General features: G+C 36.4%; 1 protein-coding gene and 1 long non-coding RNA gene across 8 annotated transcripts in view; one reads left to right on the top strand and one right to left on the bottom strand.

The window, feature by feature from the left end:
- Scn9a (sodium channel, voltage-gated, type IX, alpha) overlaps positions 1–12306 on the top strand; it is a 155035-nt gene extending 142729 nt beyond the window's left edge. For 4 of the 7 annotated variants that reach the window (XM_006499033.4, XM_006499035.4, NM_001290675.1 and 1 more), the window contains exons 25-27: positions 4300–4404; positions 4741–5011; positions 7782–12306. In XM_006499033.4, coding sequence (XP_006499096.1) covers positions 4300–4404; positions 4741–5011; positions 7782–8968 — 1563 coding nt within the window. In that variant the 3' untranslated portion in view covers positions 8969–12306. Of the gene's footprint in view, positions 1–4299; positions 4405–4740; positions 5012–7781 lie in introns of those variants that run through there. The other 3 variants (XR_001781564.2, XR_374432.4, XM_006499036.2) reach the window with 2 other exon arrangements.
- Positions 1–19083, bottom strand: part of Gm13629 (predicted gene 13629) — a 106593-nt gene that overhangs the window by 55087 nt on the left and 32423 nt on the right. The window contains exon 2 of the long non-coding RNA NR_033495.1: positions 7828–8007. This is a non-coding gene — a long non-coding RNA (predicted gene 13629). The remainder of the gene's footprint in view (positions 1–7827; positions 8008–19083) is intronic.

The raw sequence follows: 19083 nt of genomic DNA, 5'->3' as shown, positions 1-19083 counted from the left end.
AATTTATTCCCCACACATCTAGAAGTTAGAAGTCCAATACCAGAGTTAGAGGAGTCATGAGTTTTTCCTGACCTCTATAAGAGGAGCCATCCTTTTACCCCCTAGTCCCTGTCAGCCCAGGCTGCGATTTTGGATGGGGACAGGGAAAATCTACGATCGCATTCTTTTTCCCCTTCTATATTGGCTCCTCCTTTAGTGAGTACCTTATTATGAATCTGCTCTACTCCACTTGGACCTCCTTTTGATTAAGAGACACTAGGCAGTAACAGTATCTTTAATCAATGTCACATTCTGGGGTGCTGGAATTAGGATTTACATAGATTTTTGAAGGAAATAGAATTCAACACATACACTCAAACATTATAGTCCTAATTGTTGCTACAATGCCCTAGGAAAGAGCATATGGAGTTGGCGATCTAACATATGTAAAGCACTTACGTAGGAAGCACAAGGTCCTGTATTTGTCCAAGCATGAAAATAAGTAACCAAATAAAATTGGGAAAAATAGAAAAGAGGAAAGGCACATAGAACAAGAAATTACTCCAAATCAGATATCAGACTAAGTAGAATTGGTAATATATCTCCTATCTGTTGGATATTTAATCAAATCTTTTTATTTATTTTTAAACTTGCCAACAAGTTCAAAGTATTTTATTTTAAGAAATTTTTCAGTGTTATGTCCTAAGGAACAGAGCAAATATTTGAACTTTTGTACAAAATTACAATATATTAAGTGCCTTGGTTTCTTGAGTTTCATCTCAAATTTCAAATACTAATTATCACTATTTTTATTATTTATTTATTATTAGATATTTTCTTTATATACATTTCAAATGCTATCCCGAAAGTTCCCTATACCTTCCCTCCACCCTGCTCCCCTACCCACCCACTCCTGCTTCTTGGCCCTGGCATTCCCCTGTACTGGGGCATATAAAGTTTGCAATACCAAAGGGCCTCTCTTCCCAGTGATGGCCGACTAGGCCATCTTCTGCTACTATTCCATACACTGCACATATAAAATAGTAAAAAGCACAATGAGAAAAATTTACAAAGATGCACATGAGCAGTCAGGAAGCTGATGCAGTTGTATGTGGTATCTGATTTGCCTTTTGAAGGTAAGAAAGAGAAGATGCAGCAACTGAGAGATCAGTGGGTAGACTATCTTCATGAAGGAGAACAGAAGTGTGGGCCTATAATGACTTGCCCTAATTAGCAAGGCCACTATTCAAGATGATCAGAAACTCACTCCGTTAATATGGAGTTTAGATTTGAACATAGAAATTTTTAAAAATATGTGATGTTTGTAGTTTTGAGAAAGCAGATTTGAAAATCCTTATTAAATATTACTCAGTAGGAGCTGCTATGTCATTGGGTATTTTAAGAAAGGAATAGCATTCAAGCATTGACATTTTTGGAATTCTGTTATGTCTGATACTACATAAGATGCCTCATGTGTGTAATTTAGAGAAATGAACTCTAATTAACTTTCTAGAAAGGTTATGTGACATTTAGAGTCTGACCCTAGAGAGTAGCTTCATCAAAAACCAAGCTCCAAAATTCTTTCAATCACAGATTGTGAATCTGGGCTTTAGTACACGTAGTAAATGTGTCTGTGACTAGGAAAACACAGGTTAGTCCAGATTTAATCTGTCATCTGAGATGCTCTTAGAATATCCAAAATAGCCCACCATGACATTAAAACAAGACATTCTATCAAGGAGTTTAGACATTTAAAGATAGCAGAATCTATGTCTTAGGTTTCTTGATGATTAGACAACTTACATTGATTTGGGTACCATCTCCGGGAAAAGAGATGTTTATAGAATTAGGAGTAGGATCACTAGAGAAAATTATTCCAGGTTTCAGATTAGCATCTATAAGTATATATTGCATGCATTGGCATGTATGCAGTGCACAGAATTTACTACCACAAGTGCAGGAAGTTGTCTATTTGGTTCACAGTCCATATGTAATCTGGGATTCAAGGTAGATGCTTAACTATCTTTAATATAAATATTTTAATTACAGCTTATGGCTCTACTGATCCCTTTGGAAGAAACAGTCACATTTTACCAGTTTTCTGTACAATACATAATCTCTGTTAGTACTGTCTTCATCGTTAATATATTCATGTGACATTGAAAATTTCTATTATTAATCATAAGCATTCAACTGAAGATGAGTAAGTAAGTTATGAATAGGTTCGTTATTGGAAAATTAGAAAGATAACAGATTTGACTATGAATGTGGGCACCTATGTGCAAATTGTAAGTAACAACAACCCTTTTAATAACTACATGGTTATGAGGAAGATGAATATAACTACACTAAACCACCTCTCATTCTAAACTTTGGAGCCCCAATGTTTCAGATGTCGTACTTTCTTGTAATTTTAAATATTAATATATATAATAAGATACTGAGATATGAAGCCCAAGCCTAAACAAAAAGACAATCATTTATGATTCATAGATATGAGATGAAGGTAATTTGACAAACAATTAGAAGTGTTCCTGAATTTTCACTAAGACCCAAGCCATTGTGTTAGGGATGGAATTCTCCACTTTAGGTGTCATGCCAGTCCTTAAAACATTCAGAATTTGAAACATTTCAACTTAGTGTAGAACATTTATAAGGTGTTTTTCTTCCCTAGTTTTACACTAAATATTTGACAAGTAAGATTTCAGTTGATCCTTTCAGCAAATAAATGGTGTATTTACTGTATAACAGTACAATAATAATGCATTGAGGAAATCAAGAAACTTACATATGGACTGAGAGATGAGATTTGAACAAAGATAAGAACCTAGTCTTAACTGATATGCAATAGAGCTTTGACATCCAATGAACATTCAGATAGGACAAACTGATCTCTAAAATGTCTGTCTGGCTTCTCTAGGAGGATATTTTGCACAAGGCCTATATAGTCTATAGTAAAACACAACAGTTCGAGGCTCTGGGTTGCACAGTCTCCTCTAGAATTCACCATACCCATCATGATATTTTGCAATCAGAATATCGTCCCTGGAAAAACAAAGTGTGCAAGATTAGTTTACTAAAAAGCACTAAGGACAAAGGCTGCTCTTAACATTAGCATGAACTCTCTGTCATCAGATGAGTACCAAAATGAATGACATAAAGACTGTGGGCCAACTAGAAAGAGTGAATAAAGTCTAAGAAAAAAAAAGTGTGGCTACTATCAGGTATAAGAAATAAACCCAAAACGGAGCTGAATATAATTTAAACCAAGAAAACAAAATAGAAGGCACGCCAGGTTGTCCTTAACTTCAAGACAATATAAGTTAAGTAAAGGAGTTGGAGCTTCAAGTTCTCCGAAATGAGTCTATAACACACACACATTATTCTACATTGTGCTATGAGTTTAAAATGGCAATAGTAAAGACCAAAGCAGAGTCCATACAAGTCTGTGAAGATTACAGATAACCTTCAGAAGTCAGCAAAGCATCAAGAAGTAACCAAAGTTTCTAACCTTCGTTTCCGATGTTTTGTCTTGTCTGATGAAGAAAGGGTTAAAATGTGAATTTTTTTTTTACCTCAGTTTTTGCTGTTTAATCTTGGTGACTACATTTCTTTTTGTTTAATCATTTGATAGTCTTTCAGATAACTCAAGACTAAGAAGCACTGGTAGCTTCCTTTGTACCTGAACTTTACAAGTGTAATGTTGATATCCAATAAAATGTTTATATTGAAACCAGAGAGGGATTATTAAAAATTCAGATTCCTTATATGATAACAGACACAGACATGGATGTTGACATAGAAAATGAGCTGCACATTCATTTCTAAAAGTGTCTGTAATTTTTCTCCATTAGTGAAATGGTGTCATTGGGAAATAAATATAAATTAATAGAAAATTAGTACTGTCATAGTTGTTATTTTAGAGCCCTACTTGCAATGAGAGTCCTAAACATGTGCCAAACCATGAAAGACATTTCAAAATCTTCCTAATTTATCTTTTACTTAGCACTAATATTTTCCAGTAAAAGAAATATCAGAGGAAACAAAACCCTAACAAATAGGCTAAAGTAGAACATATTAGTATATCAAAAGGTAATGGAGCCAGTCATGATTATATGTTGTGTATATTCTACATACTTGAATTATAGTATGTCCATGTTTACACAGAGATAATCCCTTTTAGGCATCTTATGTATAGCTCCTAGGTATTATGAAAGTGAATATCATCTCTATATTTGTATATTTAACCTTTTTATGAAGTACAAGAAAGAACTGCACTTTGGTTCTGGTTTTAATTGGATTTCTTTTTTATTCCTTTACCTTGGAGGTCAAGATATCTTTATGACAGAAGAACAGAAGAAATACTATAATGCAATGAAGAAGCTGGGGTCCAAGAAACCACAAAAACCAATTCCGAGGCCAGGGGTAAATACAAACAGACGTCACACACACACACACACACACACACACACACACACGCACACACGCACGCGCGCGCGCGCATGTGTGTGTGTGTGTGTGTGTGTGTGTATATATAAATATATATATATATATATATATATCTTCACTATTCATTCTCCTAACCATGTTCATGTCATAAATTTGTAACATATTTTTATTGTTTTAAAAATTTATTCATTTTTCATACAATATATTTGATCATGATTTTCGCCTCTCTCAGAACCGTTGTAGGCTCAAAGTTGCAGGTAATACTTTAGAATTTTATTCATCATTCTGTCTCACTTTTCGTGTCTTTTGCAGAACAAATTCCAAGGATGCATATTTGACTTAGTGACAAACCAAGCTTTTGATATCACCATCATGGTTCTTATCTGCCTCAATATGGTAACCATGATGGTAGAAAAAGAGGGGCAAACTGACTACATGAGTTTTGTGCTATACTGGATCAACGTGGTCTTCATCATCCTGTTCACTGGGGAGTGTGTGCTGAAGCTGATCTCTCTCAGGCATTACTACTTCACTGTGGGATGGAACATTTTTGATTTTGTGGTAGTGATCCTCTCCATTGTAGGTAAGGCCATTGACTAGTGAAATCTTAACTTTGGATAAAGTCCGTATGTGTTCTAGGAAGTGTCTGCATGTTTGAGATCCCTTTTACTATAGAATAAATTACTAGCATGGTAGAAGGAAGTAGATTTAGAAGAAAAGCAACGTTTTGTGCAATAACTCCCAAGTTCAAACCCTAGTCCTGAAAGCCAAAAAATGTGGGTCTGTCAGAAAGAATTCCTATTGAGATTAGTTTCTTAATCTGCCTCAAGAAGCCTGATAATTGACATCTATTCACAGATGTGTCTTGGAAGCCAATGAAGAATTTGAAATTATTTTTAGTTTTATCAGGGACAAGGCTAATTGATATGGATACCAGTTTGTTTTTGAAATTTATCCTGAACTTAAAATATCAAAAAAATGATGTTTTATCTTTAAAATTAATACTGGATCAGTCAATAGATTTAGTTATTTCTCACTTAGCAGCTGTGTCTGTGTATCACAGGCATGATTTATATGTCTTTTCTTTCACTGTCATGTCTTACCTGTTCTCTTCATACCCAACATGCCTAATATCTTAAGGTTACATTTAATTTCTAGCATTGAAATTTCTTGATGGAAGAATTTGCAGGATAAAATGCACAGCTAATCAAACAGGGCCATAAAAATCTAAAGGTTATATAATCCAAAACCACAATGAAAAAATGTCAAAATGGCTTAAAAACAGTTTTCAAGTAATATTATCACCAGATGTGATATAACCAAGCAAATTAAAATTCAGGTAATGATGGCATAGTGACAAGATAAAGTATAATGATGGGAACATTATAATATACTTTTATCAGGACAATAAAAGAACATAGTCTTAGCAATACTAGCCAGAGGTTTCAATAAGAGAACAAGGAGGTATATGCATTAAAACCCAGGAGTCACTCATCTTTATCTTTATTACATCATGGCACTCTTCTAAAGGGAAAGAGTTGACTTTGGCCACACTTAACTGCCATTCCAGCATTCAAGATGCTGTGGTCCTGAACAGCTATCTGTAATCCCAGCATTAAGGAGGCTTTACCAGGAGGATATGGAGTCCCAGACCATCCTAGGTTATGTAGTCAGACAATCTCAAACTTTAAAATAAATAATAATAATAATAATAATAATAATAATAATAATAATAATTAATCAATTGAATTTCAGAAAAGTCAAATTATAAATTGCATATCAACATTGAAAATTTTGTTGACCAAAAAAATAGAAAAACTATTTGAAGAAAAGTTAAATTCAAACTTGTAATAAATATAAAATTACAAATCTAGTAATAAATGTACCATATAATGTATCAGATGTCTATGAAAAAAATGAAGGACAAAAAAAAGCTGAAATAATTGAAGGCTTATCTTATGCTTGCTTCCAAAGGCTTTCAATGAAATTATGACTTTTTGAAGATTTGTTAGTTTTTATTCATATGTATGTGTCTATCTGTGTGAATGTATATCATGTGTGTGGCCTCCCACAGAAGCCAGAAAAAAGATGCTAGGCCGCCCCACCCCCTACCCCCGGAGCTAAAGTAACGGGCTGTTGTGAGTCACCAGATACAGGGCCTGGAAATAATAATAATTCATCATCATCATCATCATCATCATCATCATCATCATCATCATCTTAACCTTTGAGAGACCTCTCCAGCCTCAGTGACCACCTTTCACAGGAAAGATTTTATAATTTCAATAAAACTATCAGGGAAACTTTTTATGTGGCAGTGGTGTATAGACTGAAAATACAGCAATGAGGACTTCTGCAACAGTGTGTGAAAATAAAGGTTCAAAGGATTCTGAGAAGCTAAACACTAGACTTTCACACACAATAGGAATTTATGCAGTTTGATGGCCATAAAAATCAAAGGATGGTATTTAAAACATGGGCAGCTGGAGTGCCGCACATCATTAGTCCCAGCACAGGGGATGCACAGGCAAGCAGATCTCTGTGAGTTCCCAGCCAACCTTATTTACACAGCAAATTCCATTCTCCTTCTGAGGGCAAAGGCTACATAGTCATACTCTATCTCAAAGGAAAGAAAGAAAGAAAGAAAGAAAGAAAGAAAGAAAGAAAGAAAGAAAGAAAGAAAGAAAGAAAGAAAGAAAGGAGGGAAGGAGGGAAGGAGGGAGGGACAGAGGGACAGAGGGAGGGACGGAGGGAGGGGAAAATGTTTTAAGCTAAAAATTTTCATAAATAATTTTACTTACACACACACACACACACACACACACACACACACACACATTTGTGTGTTACTAGTAGGATTTAGTTTACACATAGCTCTAGCACTGAGCTACATTCTGAGCCCTGGAAATAATTTTTTGAGCCCTGAGCATGCATAATCTTTTCTATTCACGACACAAACTTTAGTCTCAAGAGAATGAAAAAAAAAAATCTTACCAGCCAAAATAGAAAGGAGTATGCCCATGAATTTAGTTAAGATGAAAACTGTCACAAGCAGTTAATAAGATAACGAATCAAAATAGAACAGCAGCTGGGCGTGGTGGCGCACGCCTTTAATCCCAGCACTCAGGAGGCAGAGACAGGCGGATTTCTGAGTTCGAGGCCAGCCTGGTCCACAAGGTAAGTTCCAGGACAGCCAGGGCTATACAGAGAAACCCTGGCTCAAAAAAAAAAAAAAAAAAAAAGATAGAATAGCAATTCTGAATTTATCAAATGTCGAATGAAGCTATTTAGATGCATGATACTGTGCCGCGTGGATCTTTAAACATTTCTGTTTATTTTTCCCTCCAATACAGGAATGTTTCTCGCTGAGATGATAGAGAAGTATTTCGTGTCTCCTACCCTGTTCCGAGTCATTCGCCTGGCCAGGATTGGACGAATCCTACGCCTGATCAAAGGCGCCAAGGGGATCCGCACGCTGCTCTTTGCTCTGATGATGTCCCTTCCTGCGCTGTTCAACATCGGCCTCCTGCTTTTCCTCGTCATGTTCATCTACGCCATCTTTGGGATGTCCAACTTTGCCTACGTTAAAAAGGAAGCTGGAATTAATGACATGTTCAACTTTGAGACCTTCGGCAACAGCATGATCTGCCTGTTCCAAATCACCACCTCTGCGGGCTGGGATGGACTGCTGGCCCCCATCCTCAACAGTGCACCTCCTGACTGTGACCCAAAAAAGGTTCACCCAGGAAGTTCAGTGGAAGGGGACTGTGGAAATCCATCTGTGGGAATTTTCTACTTTGTCAGCTACATCATCATATCCTTCCTGGTTGTGGTGAACATGTACATTGCTGTCATCCTGGAGAACTTCAGCGTTGCCACAGAAGAAAGTACTGAGCCCCTGAGTGAGGACGACTTTGAGATGTTCTACGAAGTCTGGGAGAAGTTCGACCCTGACGCCACCCAGTTCATAGAGTTCTGCAAGCTCTCTGACTTTGCAGCAGCCCTGGATCCTCCCCTCCTCATCGCAAAGCCAAACAAAGTCCAGCTCATTGCCATGGACCTGCCCATGGTGAGTGGAGACCGCATCCACTGCCTGGACATCTTATTTGCTTTTACAAAGCGGGTCCTGGGCGAGAGCGGAGAGATGGATTCCCTTCGTTCACAGATGGAAGAAAGGTTTATGTCAGCCAATCCTTCTAAAGTGTCCTATGAGCCCATCACAACCACACTGAAGCGAAAACAAGAGGATGTATCTGCGACTATCATTCAGCGTGCTTACAGACGGTACCGCCTTAGGCAAAACGTCAAGAATATATCAAGTATATATATAAAAGATGGAGACAGAGATGACGATTTGCCCAATAAAGAAGATATAGTTTTTGATAATGTTAACGAGAACTCAAGTCCAGAAAAGACAGATGCAACAGCCTCTACCATCTCTCCACCTTCCTATGACAGTGTCACAAAGCCAGATCAAGAGAAATATGAAACAGACAAAACGGAGAAGGAAGACAAAGAGAAAGACGAAAGCAGGAAATAGAGCTTCGGTTTTGATACACTGTTTACAGCCTGCGAAGGTGACTCACTCGTGTTAATAAGACTCTTTTACGGAGGTCTATGCCAAACTCTTTTTATCAAATATTCTCAAAGGCAGCACAGCCACTAGCTCTGATCCAGTGAAACAAGAGAGAAGCATTTACACATGGCTACTTTTTGCGTTGGTCAATGATTCTTTAAGAATTGTGCATGTAACTCTACAGGGAATAATCATTATTGCAATCAAGGGTGACTTAATGATTTTAAATATCAGAAAACCACATAGAACATTTTCTCTTTTGCCTCCATTTCTTTCCCTAGATTCTAAGTAGATGTGTACCCATGTGAATATAGAAATTCAGGCGCACATGCTCACAGTCACAAACACAAACAGGATTAGCTGTGATTTGGAATTCGATGTAAATATTTCACCTGTGATTTGCAATGAAATTCCTTGTAAAAGAAATGCGAATTAGTGATGAAGGTTTTGTGAAAACATCTTATCATTAGGGAGTCAGAATTTCTGTCCATAAAGAATTCAGTTTATATTTTGAGGTGCTGAAACTTATCCTACATTGCATCAAAATCAATTTATAGGTATCTGTAAAATGTCATGGGACTGAAAAACATATATAGGCTACTTGTTTAAGAAATGGCTTTCATTCATATAGATAGGCATTCACCTTGATTTATGGACATCTTTGGCATTTTGTGATCACATGATTCTTCCACAAAATTGCTTAGCTGGAACTTCAGGCACACATCACAGAGAACAGCTACCCAGTCTTATGCCCCTCTCTGTTTGTACAATAATCACAGAGCTTGAAACATTATTTGAACTATAAATATCAGGTTTCTCCACATAGACATATGAATATTGTTAACAGAAAAAAATTTTATTTACAGCGTTTTATTTACTAATATTTATCCAATCTAGTTTGCCCAATGAGACAGCTCATGACTCACATCTGAAAGCCAGTTGCCACATTTATCTTCTTATGTAACTTTGGTTTGTCATACTTTATGTCTAAGCAAATTGAATGTCTCCTTTCTAATGAGATGTACCCTGAAATGCAGTTAGGTACTTGATACTTTAGCGCTTGTTTGAGCAGATGACTGGAGCACAGTGTGGACTGCATCTCTTAAATACAATCCTTAATGTGTTTGGCAGCTTCTCAGGTTACAAGGAACACCCGGCTTTTAGTGTCTATCTGTTCACCAGGTGTTTAGTATGAATGAAACGGCATTCAAAGAGTGAGTCTCACTGGCTTGCTTTATTACTGATGCCTTCCCTATGGAGAATTAATCCTCTGAAGCCCCATTATGTCCCCCTGTAAATAATGTAGATGTCACTTCCTTCTTAATATTCTAATCCATACTGTGAAATCGATTTTGCATTTATCGGTCAAATAGAGCATTTTGAGATAGTTGGAGTTACCCTGCCAAGGATTAGAAATCTACTTCATGTTTTTAAAGTACTTGTTAAAAATGAACGACCCTGGCACATTCTCTCATAATTTTATTCCAGCCATGTGAAATCTTTCTTCTAAACACTTTATCCTTGCGGAGGAAAAAAAAAATGAGCTGATGAGCCATTTAAGCACAAAGGGGCTTTATTTAGAAGATTCCAAGGGGGAACTTTGAAGTAAATATATAAAACATACTTCATCAATTTGCCTATAAAACTAAAAGAGGAACACAGGAATATTGATAAAATAAGTCATTAAAACACATTCTTTATTTCTTGCCCAGTTTAAAAGAAAGAACTAAACATCCCTAGAGAGAGGAAGAGACATAGAGAGAGAGTGACTAATAGAAAGAGGGAGAGAAGAAACAAGGCACCAAGGACAAAAAGAGATAATTAGACAGAACTTGTCCAGGTTTTCACACTATGTGCTCTGTCCAGTACCGTACACAAGAACCTCTTTCCAAATATTTGTCCTAAGGCTCTAAGAAGTTAAGTACGAGGCTGAAGGTTGAATACAACTGTCTTTAATCATTAACAGTTTGGGGAGCTACTTTTAAACGTCTATGGAAGATGCCAAGCAGTGGTAAGCCAGACAATACAGAGCACTGCATATCTGTCAAGCAGCTGAAATATGTTTGGGCAACTTAATGGTGAGCCACACAAAACATCCATTTGTAACAATTTTAATACATTCAATTAAGAAACCAGGATTTTTATTATTTTGCACCCATAAAAATATAACTATATTGTTCATTTTTATTGATAGAGTATGTGTGAATCTTATTGATTATCTGTAATTTACTATTAATGTTTTTACAGTGACTGTTTTTTTTGTGTGTGTAAACTTAATATATGTCAGCAACTGGTTCCTCAACACAATTTTTTTTAGCATTACAAAAAAATGAACAGGTATAAAGGTTCTCTTTTTTCTACATCATGTTGAACATATTTTGTTCTGAATTACATAGTTTTAAATGTAATATTAAGTTTTATATTCATATATGTTTAACATCAAAATCACTACTTATGACATTGTTATCAATTTAAAAAATAGTATTTGACACTAGGATAGCATTTAATTAAAGCTAAAAAGCTTACACCCCATTTCATGTTGATTAGTGTTTGGACTAACTCTAAAATGTCATCAATGGAAGCTAGTCACTGAAATTATTTTATCTATTGTCATAGAATGGTGACTACCCAAAAAATATAAGTTAGCATTAAATAGAAGAAAGCGTACGTGACCACAAATCCATGCACAGGGTTGTGTGAAGACAGGAGAACCTCATTTTTCTGTTTTGTCTCTTTCCACTGTGTAAAAAGTCTACATCTGTGGGCTATTTCTAAATTCAAATTGTCACAATTTGCAATCATAAATGTTTAGCATACTTTGTAGAATTTTGATAGTTTTGTAAAAGAGTGAAAAACAAATGCATATGTAAATAAAGCAGCCCATACTAGCAGATTCCTCAAATGTTAATATGTAAATAAAGCAGCCCTTACTAGCAGATTCATCAAATGTTAATATGTAAATAAAGCAGTCCTTATTAGCAGATTTGTCATATGTTAAGGGGAGTAATGATAAGGAGGCAACTAAATCAGGATGGTCAGTAACTGATCTGGGTTTAGAACTGTGTTTGGAGCCATCAATTTTTAAATATATGTTCTCACTATGTTATTAGTTGTCTGAAGAAGCAATCAAGAATTGCTCCCAGAAAATGAGTAAGTAGCCATGAATATATGAATGCTGTTTACAGAACCCATAGACCTATGAATGCTCAAAATGTTTGGGTTTGTCAAAAAATTACATTGTAGTTATACTTGATACTTAAAAACTGTTAATAGAGTCTAAAATAAAAGTCGCTAAAATTAAACTTATGTTGTGTTTATTTTGTGCCCCAGTGAGAATAGCACTTTTTTTTAGGGGTAAATTTATTGGATCTCTAATAACAGTTGGTATTTTTTCCTTTTGTTTTCTCTCTCTCTCTCCCTCCCTCTCTCTCTCCCTCCCCCCCCCCTCTCTCTCTCTCTCTCTCTCTCTCTCTCTCTCCCTCTCTCTCTCTCCCTCTCTCTCTCTCTCTCTCCCTCTCCCTCTCTCTCTCTCCAATCTTTGTCTTTGCAGCAAAGTATTTGGTGATTTTTGTGTAAATCACTCCTGAATGCGGAATTTAAGAAAGCAAATTCTGGAGTACCAAAGTCATTCATTCAATCATTCAAATCTACAACCTGGTGTGTATAGTGAGAAGAAACTGAGACAGGCAGCCACCAAAGGCAAACATTTAGCCACACGCTAATGTTTGCTTGTTTTTAACATAGGAAAGCTGCATAGCATACAATACAGCTCTCTCTCTCTCTCTCTCTCTCTCTCTCTCTCTCTCTCTCTCTCTCTCTCTGTGTGTGTGTGTGTGTGTGTGTGTGTGTGTGTGTGTGTGTGTGTGTGTGTCAGAGTCGGAGCCGTATATAGATACCAAACGACTCATAACCTTCTGAATGAATTTCTTGGATGCATTATTCCTCCTACATGGATCTCTGTTTCTCACTGAAAATATGAGAGGGTCCTACTTGGTAGGCCCATGGGATAGACCATAAAGTGACTAGAGCCATACTTGACAACACAGAATCGTGAATCAGCTTCAGTAGTGGTACAAGGGTACCAGTGTATGTGTCTCCAAGGTTTCTAGGAGTCCAGGCTACATGTAGCTTGTGCAGAACCACAGAGAAGCCCACATACATGGTCAATGACAATATTTCCTGTTTCACATGGGTATGTATAAGTATATTCCTAGAAGAGTTCCATGTTTTCTACTGTAAAGAATGAATATTTAGTGATGTGATGTTTACATAAATATTCCAAGTTTTAGATACTTTTTATTAACCAATATGTTAAGGTAAAAAAAAATGGACATTTACAGAATTTCAAATCATTCTAAAAATGTAGATATTTGTTCTAACATCTATCTATATAATTAATAAAAGCCACTGTGTTTTATTTTAGCTTTGAGCATCCTTTATTTTTGATGATCTTCAAGCAACACAGAGTAAAACTAATAGCTGTTATGTTGTGCTATTATTTCAACCTCGGAAATAATATAATAATATTCAAAATAGTTTCAAAACATTCCAAGGGACCTCTACAATGCTATTAAAATTTGTCACAGTCACTCTGTAAAATATAATTATAGGCACTGAATGATAACATAATTCATTTCAACAATGGTTATTGGCATGGATAGATATTTCCACCCACAGAAAAGCTCAACTCTTCCATGCTGTAAATTGTAATCATTAACTCAAGCCAAATGAGATGCAGAACCCGTGACAATCTTTCTCATAGGAAGAGCTAGAGCAGAGGGAATTCTGCTGAGACAACACCTTGTGAACACAACAGAGGAATGTGAATAATTGACAGTTACATGCAAGAGAGCAAACATATGTCACTTAGCTCCAATCTACCACTACGAGAGTTGTTCTTTCAGTAGTGATTAATCTGTTTGTAGGAAGCTAATTTGATAAGATTTGAGACATTTCTGTAATGTTTGTCCTGTGGTCTGGCTGAAAGATCAGACATTCCTATAAATATCAAAAAACCAGCCAGGCGGTGGTGGGTGGTGGCGCACTCCTTTAATCCCAGCACTTGGGAGGCAGAGGCAGGCAGATTTCTGAGTTTGAGGCCAGCCTGGTCTACAAAGTGAGTTCCAGGACAGCCAGGGCTATACAGAGAAACCCTGTCTTGAAAAACAAAAAAACAAACAAACAAACAAACAACAACAACAAAAAATCTAGAACAGAGCAAAAAATACTTTGCTTGTTCCACTTGCTAAGGGGTCCCAAATTGTATTCTTATCGAAACAGAACATCTTTAAAGTTATATTCCATTATCAAAATGTAATTTTCTAAAATACTAATATAATTCATATAAAATTCAGTAAAATATAGAATGTATAATTTATCAAAATATATCTCATTAAAAAGAGCAATCTCCACTAAATTTTAATTATTTCCAAATGCTTCTAAACTTAAACTAGTTTTCTATGTGTTCATTAAACAAAAACATTCTTCTACTTATGGTTGATCCTGCAGTTGTTTGTGAATCCCAAGATTTATTTTCTCCATTTTTAAGGTATATTTCTCATTCCTTTATCAATTAAAAAATGTTTATATGTGATTTTTTCCAGTACTTAAGAAGACAAAGTATTATGTGAGAATTCTATCTCGCTCATATAAGCGGTCTTAAACCGTTGTAACACAGGAACTTCACCTTAAAGAAGCAAAAACAGTAACCTTATTTTGGTGACCTTACAAACTACCTCGTAATCTCCCATCCCCTGCCCCTATTCCTGCTCAATCCTTTAAATCTTAGTATTCCCCCTCTCTTCTTTCTTTCACAAGTGTTCCACTAATGTTCTCCTTTAAAAAAAAAATGGGTTGTGGGGTAGTGGGTTTCCATATGTCTGTTCACATCTCTTTAATTTCCCTCTGTGATTGCACAGGGCTATTCCCAGAAAACATGGGTCATTATTTGAAAATAGTGCAAGGTACAGGACATGGTATATCAACCCTATGAGTTATTAATCAAATACAGGTCTCCAAAATGACACAGGCTATTAGCATTGATTTTCTTTACCCACCATAGCTACATTATAAATCCCTACTGAGGAAGACGCCAAATAATTTGAATTCTGGATATAGAGACATCAATACAAACCTACCCAGAAACTTCCTCTGCTGGCTAGTGCTGGCTCTCCTTTTATAATGATGAAAACAGCTGTAGCGGATGCTGGGAGAGAAAAAATATTGATGATTTTAACTAGTGCTGGACAATACACGCCGTGACACCAACTGTTTGGCTAGTTTTATGTCAACTTAACACAAGCTGGAATCATTTGGGAAGAGAAATTCTCAAACGAGAAAATGCCCCCATATATCTGACCTATAAGCAAGTCAGTAGTGCATGCAGTTTCTTAATTAGTGATTAATGTGGGAAGGCCCAGTGGCCCTTGACAGGTGGTCCTGAGTTCTATAAGAAAGCAGGCTAAGAGGGATGGTGAGTGGGAATGGATGGTTGGGAGGGGTAACACCCTCATAGAAGCAGGGGGAGGGGGTGTGATAGGGCAATTTCAGAGGGGAAACCAGGAAAGGGGATAACATTTGAAATGTAAATAAAGAAAATATCTAATAAAAAATTCAAAAAGAAAAAAGAAAAAATGTAAAACCCTATGCAAAAAAAAAAAAAAAAAAAAAAAAAAAAAAAAAGAAAGCAGGCTAAGCAAGCCCTGAGGAGCAAGTCAGTAAGGAGCACTCCTCCATAGCCTTTGAGTCAGCTCCTGCCTCTAAGTTCCTACTCTGTAAGAGTTTCTGCTAAGTGAAGGACTGTGATGAAGCTGAAAATGAAAAATAAAATGTCTTCTCAAGTTATTTTGGGTTATGGAGTTTCATCAAAGCAATAGAACACCTAACTAAAACATCAACCTTATAGTTAAAATGTGCCTAGTGGACAATAGTGGCACCACTATTGGAGTATTAACTATTAGAGTAACTAACACTTTCTAGTAGATTTGAGCCTTGCTCTATCTGAGGTAATCACAGGCCTGGTCATAAGCCTATAGCTGAGGAGATCATAGACCCAAGGATATAACATACTCCTGTCGTGTTGCTAAATGGCACACTCTCAAAGTGCCTCCTAAGTATTTGTGTTTACGCACATAGACACGGGTTGCTCTCAACCTTGGTGAGATCATCTTCCTTTTTGCAACAGAAAATGGAGAGATGTATATCTGTGAAAGTGCTGAGATAAGAGACTGAAGTGCTCAGTCCTAAATGCAATGTCTCTATCAACCACAGCACCGGCATCAAGGCTCATTAGAGAAGACAGTAAAGAAAGAATGCCAGGGCTGGAGGGTATGGAGATGTGCTGAGACATGTCCTTTGGGACATGGCATGGTTACTGTAATAGTGGTCTCACAACAGCTTAGATAAATAAGATCATGACAGACAAAATCTCTGCATAGATGGGGTAGATGGTAGGTGGTTGATGATAGATGGTAAATGGTAGATATCCCATCCTGTAAAAGAATAGATAGAAGGGAGAATAGTTTTCTATAGAGGATATGATCAACAGTTATTTTCTCATCTCCCATTGATGTTATCTCCCATAGATGGGCCCACACACATGCACATATGAGAAATCGGAAATAATTAAGACAAGTGTTGGGGGATATGAAAGAAATTGTAGCGGGGAATAGGGTAGATATGTTCATATTTCATTTTATACATGAATGAAATTCTTAATGTAATAATCTCCATGCAGAAAACACAAACAATTACAGTTAATCTCTGCTTGAAAAGGATAAGTAAGCCAAGGAAATAAATTTCCAGCTGCTAATTGTGTGATAATTTGTCATGAGGTATTGAAGACATATATATTCTCTTAAATTTCACTGTGCTGGGCTAATGCATTGGGATGAGTGACTAGTAAATGTTTTGTTCATCTTGTTTTGATTAAGCAAAATGGCTAACATACTGTGGAAGTAAAAAGTGGGGAAAGCCAAAGAAAGAAAGAGAGATACACTGATCATACACAAACAAACACACCAAACAAAACTCAAGCCAAGAAGGCAATAGTTAGTCTTAGATGTTTAAAGGGGATTTTTCACCCCTGGTTACCATGCTTTTCATATCTACCATTTAGAGTGCATTCTGTTTTTGGCTTCAAGACATCTCATCAATTTATAATTGGAAGCTAAAGAAAGTGGTTGACTTTAAGCGATATATTCTCTAGGTCAATGAGAACATGGCATATACCCAACAGCCCATGTATTTCCCGTGTAAGCTAAAGAGAACTGCAGCAGTGTATTTCCAAATGTCACTTGTATGTCATAAACATGTTTCCAAGTCTATACATGCCAGAAGGGAAGCAAAGTATATTAAAGCCCCAGCTTAGCATAATACATCATATACGACCAGATACGACCAGGCCGCCAAGGTGTCACTGTGTCTGTATTGGTTCCTGTTAGTTCAGAGAGTCACAATCAAACACCAGATTCCAGGGAGCTAAAACAAAGGATTATATTTTGGGAGATTTTATTTTATTTTATTTTATTTTATTTTATTTTATTTTATTTTATGTCCAAGTGCAGGCTTCTGACTACCTTGGCACCCAAGTAGATTTCTGCTCTGAACTTGTAGAGGTCTTCATTCTCATAGGAATTCACATGGTCCTCATAGGAAAAGCAGCTATCTCTGATCTCTTCTTCTACTAAAGCTATTATTCCCCATGGTAATGATCATAGCATATATCTCACCATCCCTTGAATGGTTTCCTAATAACCCTCTTTCTTGCCTATCTATGATTCTTCACTAATATTTATTCATAATGCAAATCCACTGCTTGACTCTAAATCCCATCACCAATGCTTCATCCACTGCCCCAGACTCCACCCTTCATCACTTGTTCCCCTTTAAAACACAATACAATAACTTCTTGAATCCAACTCCCCAACTCAACACACTTTCAAATCTTTTCTCAGCACATGTAGCCAGCATGCTTTTGCTCAATAGTGTTTTTGTGTGCTTCAAATTTTGCATAATTACCTTTTGAGGAACTTGGCAACATTTTTCTTTTAGCATTATGAGCACTCTTAAAACCCTTAGTAATGCTTTTATGAAGTCTGTACTAATTTGCCAATAAACCATTTTCTGGCTGCAAGCCCTAAGTCATGCCTGCTTTTCTTGCCTTTAGCTGTCTATTTTACTATCATAATCTGTGTTCCTCTATCTTAACAGCTATCCCTCCAGTTTACCTTGTTTTTAAACAGTAATATACTACATGCTTAGATCAACCTGTGTAATGGTCAGAGAGATTTTCCTTTCAATATTGATATTTATTTGAAAATAGCAGAGCACAATAGTAGGAATATACACATACATTTTGAGGCCAACCCCTCCCCAACACCCAGATTTTAAAGATAAATTCAGGAGGATTAAATAATATATTTTAAAGGAGGAGACTTTATCTACAAGGCTTGGTAAGTGTGGCACCACTGCGAGGATGATCAGAAAGTTACTGAGCAGATGCACTTACAGAAAATGATTTTTTTTTAAATATGTGATGATGGTGCACCCTCTATAAGGTTGTGGTCTGGGAGATTTTGTGGCCTGTTATCATCAAATAGCCATGTAAAAGCACTTTACCTTCATTGCCTCCTGGCTGTACTTATTTACTTTTTATCAAAACTGGCCCAAGTGAATCAAGTTAGGTTCTGATAACTTTCTGACATAGGCATGCCCATAGAACACAGTCCTGGAGGGGGCTGATAATAATGAATAATGATGTGAATAATGATGTGGATCTGAACTACACTACTCCTAAAATGAACAAACATAACTGATTATGGTAAAGATTAAGTTTATAACTTTTTCTCAATAGTATTATGTGTAAGTAAAAAATAAAAACAAATAATATCAAGTACAAAATAATAATCCTACATTAAAGCACCTCTCCCTGAAGGTTTCTCAACACTGTTAATTTTTGAGTTACTTAATTCCTTGTTGTCAGGTGCCACCTAGTGGATTGTCCTGTGCTTAGCCACATCCCAATGTCTGTGATTATTACATATCAATAGCTCTTCTAACCATATGTAATATAACGAAGA

The sequence above is a fragment of the Mus musculus genome, chromosome 2 (assembly GCF_000001635.26).
Source record: "Mus musculus strain C57BL/6J chromosome 2, GRCm38.p6 C57BL/6J".
Taxonomy (NCBI): domain Eukaryota; kingdom Metazoa; phylum Chordata; class Mammalia; order Rodentia; family Muridae; genus Mus; species Mus musculus.
Note: the sequence above shows the minus strand (reverse complement) of the source record. Positions and strands in the feature narration are given on the sequence as shown.